General features: G+C 42.7%; 1 protein-coding gene across 1 annotated transcript in view; it reads right to left on the bottom strand.

Annotated features, from left to right (window-relative positions):
• Positions 1 to 12284, bottom strand: part of LOC134354841 (cystathionine gamma-lyase-like) — a 55527-nt gene that overhangs the window by 26028 nt on the left and 17215 nt on the right. Inside the window, exons 2-4 of the mRNA XM_063064222.1 lie at positions 9711 to 9792; positions 2448 to 2543; positions 1217 to 1326 (exon numbers count right to left, since the gene is read on the bottom strand). Coding sequence (XP_062920292.1) covers positions 1217 to 1326; positions 2448 to 2543; positions 9711 to 9792 — 288 coding nt within the window. The remainder of the gene's footprint in view (positions 1 to 1216; positions 1327 to 2447; positions 2544 to 9710; positions 9793 to 12284) is intronic.

Below are 12284 nucleotides of genomic sequence, written 5' to 3'. Positions count from 1 at the left end.
GAACACACCCAGCACATCTTTAAGAAAAAAGCCGAAATAATCAAGCTAATTATTTAGGTGCCGCCTGGCACGTAAATGTCGGCCCAGATCAGAGGCGATTGCCAATTGTGTTAGGTGGTTATTCGTATAAGTGTTTAACTGTGACGAAACTGCAATTTATTAGAGTCTTCCTGATTCCGGTAAGTGAAACTACACTGTACATATATTATTTCTACTTTATATAGACTGTGTACTTTTATATTATTTGGTATGATTTGGCAGCTTCATAGCTTAAAGGTTACTGGAGAGCGTGTTTCTGCTGAGAGCGCTTGCGCTGTGTTTTTGCCAAGCGCTTCCGTGAGATTTTCGCTGCGCTAGACAGTGCTGCAGAAAAGTATTTCTATTTTATATAGGCTGTGTGCTTATCATATCACTCCTGCTCTTCCTATATGTTACTGTTATTTTAGGTTTTATGCGTTATTTAGCACGATTTTGTAGGTTATTTTTGGGTCTGGGAACGCTCAAAATTTTTTCCCATATTAATAAATGGTAATTGCTTCTTCACTTTACGACATTCCAGTTTACGAACCATTTCATAGGAACGCTGTACCTTCTGGGGAAACAGGGGAAACCTGCACCGCAGAGCTGGTAGGCTGTAGCCAATGATCTTTTCTGTTGACCTGACAGTTTTCGGTTTTTGTATATTTTGTCTATTTTCATTTCTTCTATTTTCCAGAAACAGACCAATCCAATCAAACACATTCCTCCTAGGAAATGTCAAAACTTATGTCTCCCTCATTATATTCTTCCTGAAACTACAGGAAAGAACAAATTTAATTTTTCAGTGAAACTCAGTTTTGTATTTCTGGAAAATAAAATACGCCACCCTACTTTTGTTTACAAACCAATTCTATTCAACTGTCCCTTGATTTGTATAGGATTGTAAAGGTCATCCCAGCAGGCAACCTGCCAATCCACACCTTCAAAATGACATTTCAAGCATCAATTTTAATCTTGGAAAATCGCTGACGATCTTTCCTAGTTGTGAATTAATCTTATTTTAAAGATATTGCACCATTCCACATTGTAGTTATCGCAAAGAAAATTGCACAAGGTAAGTGAACTGATTGCTGTTACAATAATTGACCACGATGGCTATACAAAATAATCAAGATGGAAAGAACCAGATAAAAAGTCTACAAGTGCTTTTTTAAAATCTTGCACAAAGTTCATCTACCTTGGTGTTTGGTTTAATTGCTTCCTTCAGGCACTTCAATGATGTGCAGTCAACGAGAGATGTTTCCAAACCCATTTCTGAAACAATTTTGCTGAAGTACCTGTTAGTTCCTAAAATACAAGATTAACCAGATCTTAAAAACATATTGTATAATACTATGTTTTGTTGTTAGAGCAAGATCTTATATACTCTCCTTACACTAAAGGCAATACAGATCACGATTTCTCAAACACCATAAGGATAACAACAAAAGGCCATATCCTACGTCCCCAGATACCATAATATTTTAAGCCATGCAGTCTTTTGTGCTCCAAATGTCTACTAAACTTCAAGTGAAGGGATAGAGAGAAGAGGACTCCAATAATGAGTGTAGGAAGCACTGCTCGAAGCACCCATGCAGCTGTGCATATATGTGTATGAAAAGACACAACATGGTATCGTAAATGTATCTGCTTTATAATAATGGTAGCGCTCACATTGAAGGTTTTAATGCCAAAATAGTCCCTGTTTGAGAAATACAAAGACCACCACTCACTGAGTAACCAGTTCAACTGACAAAACATACCTAATCAGCCAACCCTGTCCAAACATGCATTTGGACAATTTCCCTACTAAGGCAGTCAAAAGGATTTAAACGAGACAGAGGTAAATCGGAAATTGTGTGCACATGTGCAATAAAGGCTTCATGCAGTATCCGGGGTTTCTGTTTTCCCTCTGGTTCCCAAAAAGCAACCAAGTAACTGGAGGGGTGTTCGGTTTGCCTCAACTTGGCAGAAAAGGATGGTATGGTAACATAGTCATCAGCACAACACTTTACAGCACAGGTAACCAGGTCCAAATCCACCCTCTGTCTGTAAAGGAGTTTGTATATACTCAACAAATAAGCATATCTGCTCTTTCCATTAAAAAAAGACAGTAGGGTCCTAATCCTAAAATGCTGGAGGAACTCAGTGGATCAGGCAGCACCTATGTAAATAATTAAACTGACGATGTTTTGAGCCAAGACCCTTCTTCAGGACTCAGGGTCAGATCTGATCTGTATATTTATTCATAAACACATCAGCAACATTCATGGACAAACATTCTTGACAGACTCTCTTGGTATCTCAGTTGGAAAGCCGGCAAGCATTTTAGCTGCTTGTTAACCAAATTCTGACATGTAAGTAGTTTAAACAGGTCTTTATAAAACATTATTATGTTCTTATAAATGAAAATGAAATTCAAAGCATACCTCCGTATACATCATTCATGCAAATAATGCTATCACCAGACTTCAGTAAGTGCGTAATTGTCATCGCAGTTGCCAGACCAGATGCAAATGCCAAGCCTGCAATCAGAGAGAAAGAAAGGCCCAAACATTACTGTGCCAAATAAAATGGAATATATACCGTACTGTGCAAAAGAAAACTGCTGCCAAAAAAAAACAACAAATTTCCTGGCATGTGTGAGTGCTGATAAACCTGATCCTAACATGGGCCTCTATTGAGAACTGAGAGTGTGAAGAGGGCAGGGAGAGGGGAAATCATGGTTGTGAAAGGGGGAGAGAGAGGGGAGAGCGCTGGAAACAACAGAGAGATATTCTGTAACGAATAATAAACAAATTGTTTGTAATCAAATTACCTTGCCTGAGGTCTCAGGGATGGGTGTGTCTGCACCCGCACCACCTGTCTCTCATACTCTGTCACCTGTCCCACACCCCTCCCACAGTGCTCCACTCTCGTCAATCCCAACATCCTCTGCTCCTGCCAGATTTGCAAAGTCGCTCTCTGATCCACGTTGACAAATACAGTACTGCGCAAAAGTCTTAGGCACCCTAACCATATACATGTGTCCAAGACTTTTGCACAGTACTATAATATAGAAGAAAAATTTTCTGCAAATATTCAGGAAGTCAGGGCACTCCTGCTGGAAAAGAAACAGAGTTAACCAGACATCCCACCCTGCAAAAACTCACTTCAGGGAGGTAGCACCACCACCTACGCACCCTCCCCCACCCCCCGGCAACCCCATATCACCTCCCCCCACCCTGGTCAACTTCAAGGGTGCATGTATACAGGACATTTGATTATGAAAGAACACAACAATTTATTTGATCACATATTGAAAATATTTACGTATATATATTCCTTGTTGAGTATTTTGTTGGCAGTCTCAATGCTAATGCAAATAGCTTTTTCTATTTCTTTTGCAAACTTTCCTTGTAATGTGATGTGGCTTGCTTGGAAGATTTGAGCATTTTGCTGGAAGTCTCAACCTCATAGCAGTCTGTGTCAATGAATTTGTTAATTTTGCAAGACATCTGTCACAATGGGAGCAAGGGTGGACCCAAATGCAAGACACATCTTGTGAGATTACTTAGATTTAGTTTATTGTTCGATACCAGGAGAGCAAGGCAGGAGCAGGAGTAGCGAATTGGACAAGGACTCAGGACTACGACTAGGCTGGGACTAGGGGTCTGGGCTAGGACTCAGAATTGGATCCCAGAACTAGTGGAGACATGAAGAGGCTAGGGTATGGACTTCGAGCCAGAGACTGGGCAAGGACCCAGTACCTGGGTCTTGCCTCGGGCTCGGACCCCAGAACCAGGCAAGGACATGACATGGGCTAGGGAGAGGAGGAACATGGGAACACAGAGCCTCAGTCTCGGGGAGCAGGTACATGGAACCATGGACACATACACAGAACACAGAGTCGGGACCCCTCCTTGGGTACAGGACATAGGGCCGGGAAACATGACCCCCCACGGGGCAACGGCAAGACGGCCAGACTTACCCCCATGGAGGCGAGGACAAGACAAGACCAACATGAAAGAACACCAGACAGTACCTATCTAGCTCCAGCGATAGAACCAGACCGAAGTGCAGGCGAGGGCTGCAGACGAGGGCTAGAGGCGAGAGGGGCAGAGAAGGGATTCAGACGGGGGGGGGTGCATGGGTAGGACAGGAATCACAGACCGCCAGGGCCGGGACTCGACTCGGAACTTGGAAGCTGCCGGGGCCAGGACTTGACTTGGAGCCTCCGGGTAGTGGCGAGCTCTCAACTCGGCCCGGGAACAGTAGACAGCGGTTCTTGATTCCCTCTGGTGGGTTAACTGACGGACCCACCTCGGTGTGGAAACTTTGCAGGCTCGCTTTGGCGAGGTAACTGGACAGGGTTGCTCCGGTGAGGAAAGGAGAATTACCGGCACTCGCTTCGGGCGGAGACAAGGCTTGCTCCGGCCAGATGACATCGGCACACCGTACCTTTGATGGCTTTGCAGATGCTCTCGCACCGAACAGCTGAAAGCCGGAGACTATAAACTACCAGTTCAGTTGAGAGTAAATTGCCTCCAATCACCAAAGCCGAGGGACACGGGAAAACAGGGAACCAAAGGGAAACAGGGAGTCAATGGTCCGGATCATAATGTAAACAAGGTAAATTTAAAGGGACCCCGATCCGGACCATGACAACGTCAGATTCACAAGTGTTTTGTGAGACAGCTGACTTCTGAATTCTGTCTTAATGTGACGCACCATGCTGAATGCCCTTTCTACATCACAATTAGAATTTGGCAGCACCAAAAGCAGCTTCATCAACTGGCAGAGCTCTTTAAATCTCAACTGCCCTGTGCTCACAGGTTTTACTGTAGACAGCTTCCCCCAGAACTCATCAACTGGCTAACTTTTGTAGCTTGGCACCAGTCCTTCAAGGTTAGTTGAGACATAATCCAGGACTTCCAAGTGGAGCTGTTCTCTTGCATCTGCCTTGATCACATTTGGAAATCTCTCTGCCAAAGTCAAAATCAAAATCTGGTCTGGATTCACCTCATCTTGGCTCTCTGTATTTTTCAAGATTTGGTCTCTCATTGGCAACTTCTCCAAGATTTTTTGAAAGCACCTGACATAGAACGCTCTGGCATCTTTGAAGAACTGCTTTGTCTTATATGGGGCGGGGGGGGGGGGAATCTTTCGTGCTTCCTCGCTTAGCAACTACCTCCTTGCCAGGTACCCAGTAAAAAGCTCTTCATCTGGGCGGTGAATTTCAGGGTTGCTCACATCTATCTCCTGAATGTTCTGTTCTCTCAATACCTTTGGCTCAATAAATCTGCTTGCTATGTCATGCAGGAGCTCTTCTACACTCTGATCCAACTTGAAGAGGATAGGTGCCTTGTTTTGAAAAATCAAATTGAATTTGTCAAAACATTGTGTGACATTATGGAGAAAGCATGTGTATATTTTCATTTGGGGGTCTTTCAGCCTCTTCTGAATATGAGATGACTTCTGATTCTCACTCTTTGACTCAAAATATGAAATAAAGACTGGTGGAGCAGATGGTCCAAACCTTTTCCTAAAGAAAGCCAGCGTGCAGGACAATGTTTTTGTACTCTCTACTGGGCAACATCGCAGAACTCTTGAAACTGTTTTAGGTTCATTTGGAACTTTTCTCAAAGTAGTAGTAGATGTCAATGAGCAGTTCTTCAGGTGACACTGAGAGCTCCTTAGCAGCAGTTTTGGCACAAATGTTGACCAGGTGACTTGGACAGCCAACGCTGTAAATATGAGGGGCCTGTCCTTTCACTCTTGATAAGACAGAGTTGTTTTTGATAATCATCACATTGCAGTTGCCACTGCTAAATCCTACACTATTAGACCATTCAAGGCCTTTGTCATGCATGGATGATGCAATGCAGTCGAATGTTTTCAGCTTTGGCATCATTGCACACTGGCATGTCTACAAATCCAACTGTTACCTTATCCTGTGTTTCATTATAGTACCTGGCTAAAATGGCAGATTCCTTCTCACACATATCATCGTTGCTTTTGTCAACCAAAATACTGTATGACCTTTTTTCTTTCTGGATGAACTTGTACAGATCCTCTGAACATTCAGGTTCCAGTGCCATGTTCACAATAGCTGCTGTCTTGGTTAATGAGCAGGCACAGTTTTTTGCTATTTCTAAATCAGGAAGCATTTTCCTGAATAACTTGCCTGGGCGTTTACACACCTGGAATGGCAGGTTATGCTGAACGATGAAAGATGTAAAGTACACCTCTAGTAACCTTCTCTGTCAGACTTTGGTTTTCTGCTGAAAAGAACTGTGAAATACTTGAGCAGCCTTCCCTGCACTTAACCTCCCTAATATGTTGTGATCCCTAAAAGCATAAGGTGTATCCTTATTCTATTGTCTTATGCAGAAAATGTGACATTAAAATATGTACTTACATTATATTATATTATATTATCATGAAGTCTTTTTTATTCTATTAGAACTTTAAGTCTACAGGGAGCTTTTTAGATATGTTAATGAATGAATGACACCTATTAAACTCACCTCAACATGTCTTTTAGAGTCATTTAACCCACCATGGGAAATGGAAAAGTCACTGTTGCAAACAGTGCAGCGAGCAACACTGTCATTATTTTTGACCCCTATTAGGCAGGGGTACAATTTAGTATAGTCTGGGGTGAAGTACGTTTTATATTTTCTTTTTTTGGAACACTCTGCCATGGCGCTGCAGGACACTAAACTGAACTGGTAGACAATGAAAGCGAGAGAGAGAGAGGTCGACTGTAAAGCCCGCCCACAGAGAAAACTGATAGGTCTACTTAGCACAAAGGTCTCGGCCTGAAACGTCGACTGCGCCTCTTCCTAGAGATGCTGCCTGGCCTGCTGTGTTCACCAGCAACGTTGATGTGTGTTGCTTGAATTTCCGGCATCTGCAGAATTCCTGTTGTTTGCATTTTGATTTTTTTCTTTTCTCTCTCTCTCTCTCCCTCCCTCTCTCCCTCCCCCGCTCCACCCCTCCCCACCTCAAAAATCGATTTCCGGGTTATTGTATATAATTTTGCAGGCGTCAGGGAGCTGCTATCAATATGCGGGAGACTCCCGGAACCTCCGGGAGAAGTGGGATGTCTGGGTAACATTTCAAAGCAAAGACATGCAGTTCTTTTCTTTCAATGGAATGCATAAAATGTGCAGTTTCTTTCCCCGAGTGCTGTATCCATTTACCTTTTTGTAAAATATTACTGCAACGCTCTGTAAGCCCAAAAACTATACAAACCAAGAATGTGTTCTGTTTAACCTCTGCAATCTACGGACAGTTATTCAGAGCTAGCTCAACATCCAGCTATAGCAAGTCTGAGACACATCGTACTTTGAACTGGCTCTTCCTGCATGGCTGGTTTTGTCAGGAAAGAAGGAACCATAAACTTGATTAACTCCACTGACAGCTCTTTTATTCGCAAGAGAATGGAGTTTAAAACTGCCAGTCCAAGAATTTTTTTTTAAGTTCAGAAATGGTAAAAGATCAAAGACAAAATAGATCAAGATATACTGGTACATTTCTAAGATTAAATTTACCAATGGACATTAGTCTTATTTTGAGGTTTAATAGGAATTAATTTACTTAGAGCTGGAAAAGTTTGTATCCTTTTCTCTGAAAGGCCAACTATAGCTTGAATCAGATGGTGGCTATAACAATGCTGCAGAAATTCCACAATGGCCGTGCAAGATTGGTTATGAAGGAAACAACAAACTGTGGAAATGCATACTGAGTCCAGAGAGGGCCTCCAACATCCAAAGTTAATTAAAAACAGGATATTGTGAAATGTGGTTCTAGAGAAAATGAAGTGGGAAAATTACTAGAAAACTGCTGTACAGTGGCATGCAAAAGTTTGGGCACCCCGGTCAAAATTTCTGTTACTGTTAATAGTTAAGTGAGTAGAAGATGAACTGATCTCCAAAAGTCATAAAGTTAAAGACGAAACATTCTTTTCAACATTTTAAGCAAGATTAGTGTTTTTTTTTGTACAATTTTAGAGTGAAAAAAAGGAAGGAAGCACCAAGCAAAAGTTTGGGCACCCCAAGAGATTTGAGCTCTCAGGTAACTTTTACTAAGGTCTCAGACCTTAATTAGCTTGTTAGGGCTATGGCTTGTTCACAGTCATTGTTAGGAAAGGCCAGGTGATGGGAATTTCAAAGCTTCATAAATACCCTGACTCCTCAAACAATCAGCAGCCATGCGCTCCTCTAAACAGCTGCCTAGCACTCTGAAAATTAAAATAAATGATGCCCACAAAGCAGGAGAAGGCTATAAGAAGACAGCAAAGCGTTTTCAGGTAGCCGTTTCCTCAGTTCGTAATGTAATTATAAACAGCAGTTAACAGGAACGGTGGAGGTCAAGTTGAGGCCTGGAAGACCAAGAAAACTTCCTGAGAGAACTGCTCGTAGGATTGCTAGAAAAGCAAATCAAAACCCCAGTTTGACTGCAAAAGACCTTCAGGACGATTTAGCAGACTGTGGGGTGGTGGTGCACTGTTCTACTGTGCAGCAACACCTGCACAAATATGACCTTCATGGAAGAGTCATCAGAAGAAAACCTCTCCTGCGTCCTCACCACAAAATTCAGCGTCAGAAGTTTGCAAAGGAACATCTAAACAAGCCCGATGCATTTTGGAAACAAGCGCCGTGGACTGAAGTCGTTAAAATAGAACTTTTTGGCCGCAATGAGCAAAGGTATGTTTGGAGAAAAAGGGTACAGAATTTCATAAAAAGAACACCTCTCCAACTGTTAAGCACGGGGGTGGACCGATCATGCTTTGGGCTTGTGTTGCAGCCAGTGGCACAGGGAACATTTCAGTGGTAGAGGGAAGAATGAATTCAGTTCAATACCAGCAAATTCTGGAAGCAAACATCACACCGTCTGTAAAAAAATGGCCTGCCTCAAGAGGCACAAACTGAAAGTTTTGGTCCCCCCGACCTAAACATCATCGAAAATCTGTGGATAGAGCTCAAAAGAGCAGTGTATGCAAGACGGCCCAAGAATCTCACAGAACTAGAATCCTTTTGCATGGAAGAATGGGTGAAAATCCTCCAAACAAGAATTGAAAGACTCTTAGCTGGCTACAGAAAGCGATTACAAGCTGTGATACTTGCCAAAGGGGGTGTTACTAAGTACTGACCATGTATGGTGCCCAAACTTTTGCTTCGGGCCCTTTTCCTTTTTTGTTATTTTGAAACTGTAAAAGATGGAAATAAAAAAGTAATCTTGCTTAAAATATTAAAGAAATGTGTCATCTTTAACTTTATGCCTTTTGGAAATCAGGTAATCTTTTACTCGCTTAACTATTCACAGTAACAGAAATTTTGACCAGGGGTGCCCAAACTTTTGCATGCCACTGTATGACCCATGGAGAGGCAGGACTTCGAAAATGTTGGAACAAGAGGAGCCCCTTCAGCCTAACTTTCAACTAAAGAGTGGAACATCAAAACATTGTAGCTTTTGCCACAGTCTGCATATTTCTGCCAGATATGTGCATTAATTTGCTTAATGAGTTGCCATCCAACATGGTATTGTGGTATGGGCATACTGTTATTTTAGAAATGATAAAACCAAAATAGAGAACAATGTCAGCCTTGTTAACTACAAATAGGTTGAACAGCCTTTTAGTGCATTAATATCCTGCCATCTAGGCAATGCTAAAAAATAAAGAAAACACCAACACTATGACTTACAGTACTTGGCTCCATCAAGTGCTGCAACAGCTTTCTCCAAGCAGTTCCGTGTCGGATTTCCAGTGCGGCTATATTCAAAGCCCTGTAGAGAAATCCAGAATCAGACACTTTAGCAGCACAACAGATCCACAAAATAAAGCCTCTGCAAATGAAGCAACATAAGCCTCTGACATAGGAACAAAAGCAAAACCAAAAGGTTCTAACTGTTTTAGACTAAACGCAGTGAACACTACCATTGCTAGTCATTATCCTCTGAGGCTTTTTTAAAATAAATAAACACTTCTGCAGCAACTGACTCTTGCATGACATGGTTCTGAATGTGACGGGTAATTTACCTCTATCTCTCTGCAAGGTTTTTTAAAAATATATGCAAGAGGAGCACCTACAAATTTACACTATTATCACAGAGTAGATCTGTTATTGTATTCTTGGTAACATTCACAGGTACATAACACTGTACTCAAAAGAAAACATCTGTTTGAGCAACATGGTGGTGCATCTGCTACCTCCCAGCTCAAGGAACCCCAGTTCAATTCTGACCTCCTGTGCTCTGGGTGGAGTTCACACTGTGACCATGTGCGTTCCCTTCCACATCACAAACTCTTGCAGACTGGGCAACTATCTGACTCCTAACGTGCAAGTAGGTGATAGAGTAAGCCAGGAGGGGTAGGAAAATGCCGGGAACGTGAACTGACAGGTTGCAGGGAAAATCAGTGGGGGACTGTGATCGCTCTAGGAGCCGCCAAAGACCTGCCGGGCTGAACAGTAAGAGGCCATGCCAGGAACCTCCAGCAGTATTTAACTAGCAATAAAACTGCCCCACGGGTCAGAGTAAAGAGGCTGCCTGTGAGGGCTGAGTGAGTGCTGCTGTTTTTGTGTGGGCTGAAGACACTTGCCCCATCTGATTACCTGTTTGAATGCTGGAAAGCGGTGCACAGTCAGCTAAAGAGAAGGGGACGCGGTACTTCCAAATGGAGGTTATGAGAGAGAGTTTGGGATTTTGGTGATCTATCAGGACAAGGAGCAGCTACTTCCAGTTTCCACCAATGGTCCACACTCACCATGCTGGACATTGGCCCTAGCTCTATGTCAAGTTGTCATGCCACTTACCCAACCCAATGTCTCCAGCTTTCACTAGCAGCCCCTATACACCAGGCTAGAGAAAGATTAGTAAATTTGAGCCAGCCTCCTGCAAGAGCAGCACACAGCAGAAGGGAGGCAAAGGCTCACAACAAGGTTCCTGCCGATGTTTCCAGCACAGCAGTAAGGAGTGCAGAGTTTTGTTGCACTTCCTTGGCACAGCTACAGGCAGGGCAGGTTCCTAGTACAAAAGCATAGTCAATAACACTTCTCTATGCAATGCTATAATGAGCTCTTTTGGTCCCTGTTCTGTTAGAATTCATGTTCTGGGAATACATCCTATACACTAGGCCAGTGCTTCTCAACATGGGCCATATGAACCCCAGGGCCTCACGCTTGTTTTCAAAGAGGCCACAAGTGGAAAAAAAACTGGGTTCACAGGTGTTTCTGAATAAATAAGGAAGGAAGGAATAAAATAAATAAATAAATATGTCATTTGATTGGAACCCTGAATTAAATGGATGGAAAATATGCTAAATGATGTAAAAGAGGCAACAAAACAGCTCAGTCTGTGTATGTGTGAGTGAGTGTGTCTTTCTATCTGTCTGTGCGCAGCAAGTCAATCGTTATCTCCACTCCTGTTTAATCATGCACAAATCACCGTTTGCACCCTGCTCCACATCCACCCCAAACCACAAACTGCAGATCGGGTGCGGCTGTCTACAATAAGGCCAGTCAGCGACTATGCAGCAGGAAGCTGATTCTGTTTGAACATGCAATGACCCGCCCGCGTATGTTATAATACTTGCAAATCGTGACATGAAGGCTGCAGTTACTGCCGGGGGGGGGGGGGCGTGGAAATCAAACAGAAACAGTGAAACTGCAGAGGCAAGAACACCCACCCCTCCCCCCTCATAACCCTCTAGATGTTGTGAAAAGAGGTGATCTTCGATCATCTTTAACAAAGTTGCAACCAGATATTCAAAAACTCGCTAGTTTGCATCAGTCACAAGAATTTACTAAGCACCCAAAGACATTATATGAAGTGTTTTTCCCATTGCTGGTTGGAAGAATATTTTATAAATATTACAAACCAAGTACCCTATTCAGAGCTTTGAAAGTTTTATTTTTCATACACACCTGTAACATTATATTTAACATATAACACCTATCACCCATTAAATCATAAATATTAGAATACTTAGAGCAGTTGACCAAAAAGCCTTTAGCAACAAAGACTGCGGAGGGTGGGGGCCACAGAGGTAAATGGAAGTTACAAGTGGGCCATGAGCAGAACAAAGCTGAGAACCAGTGCACCAGGTGATTCACCAGTACATTTGCCGAATCAGAAAAATATGTTCCTGCCGCCTAATAATCGTGGCACAGATACCGCTTGCACTGCATGTGATGTCTACATCATAGTCAGGTGTTTGGTTACAAGTTTTTTTTTACGGTACCACAGACTCGGCTGCAAACCAAGTTGAATTCAGTACC

Source organism: Mobula hypostoma, chromosome 12 (assembly GCF_963921235.1).
Source record: "Mobula hypostoma chromosome 12, sMobHyp1.1, whole genome shotgun sequence".
Lineage (NCBI taxonomy): Eukaryota > Metazoa > Chordata > Chondrichthyes > Myliobatiformes > Myliobatidae > Mobula > Mobula hypostoma.
This window is presented reverse-complemented; position numbering and strand designations above follow the sequence as displayed.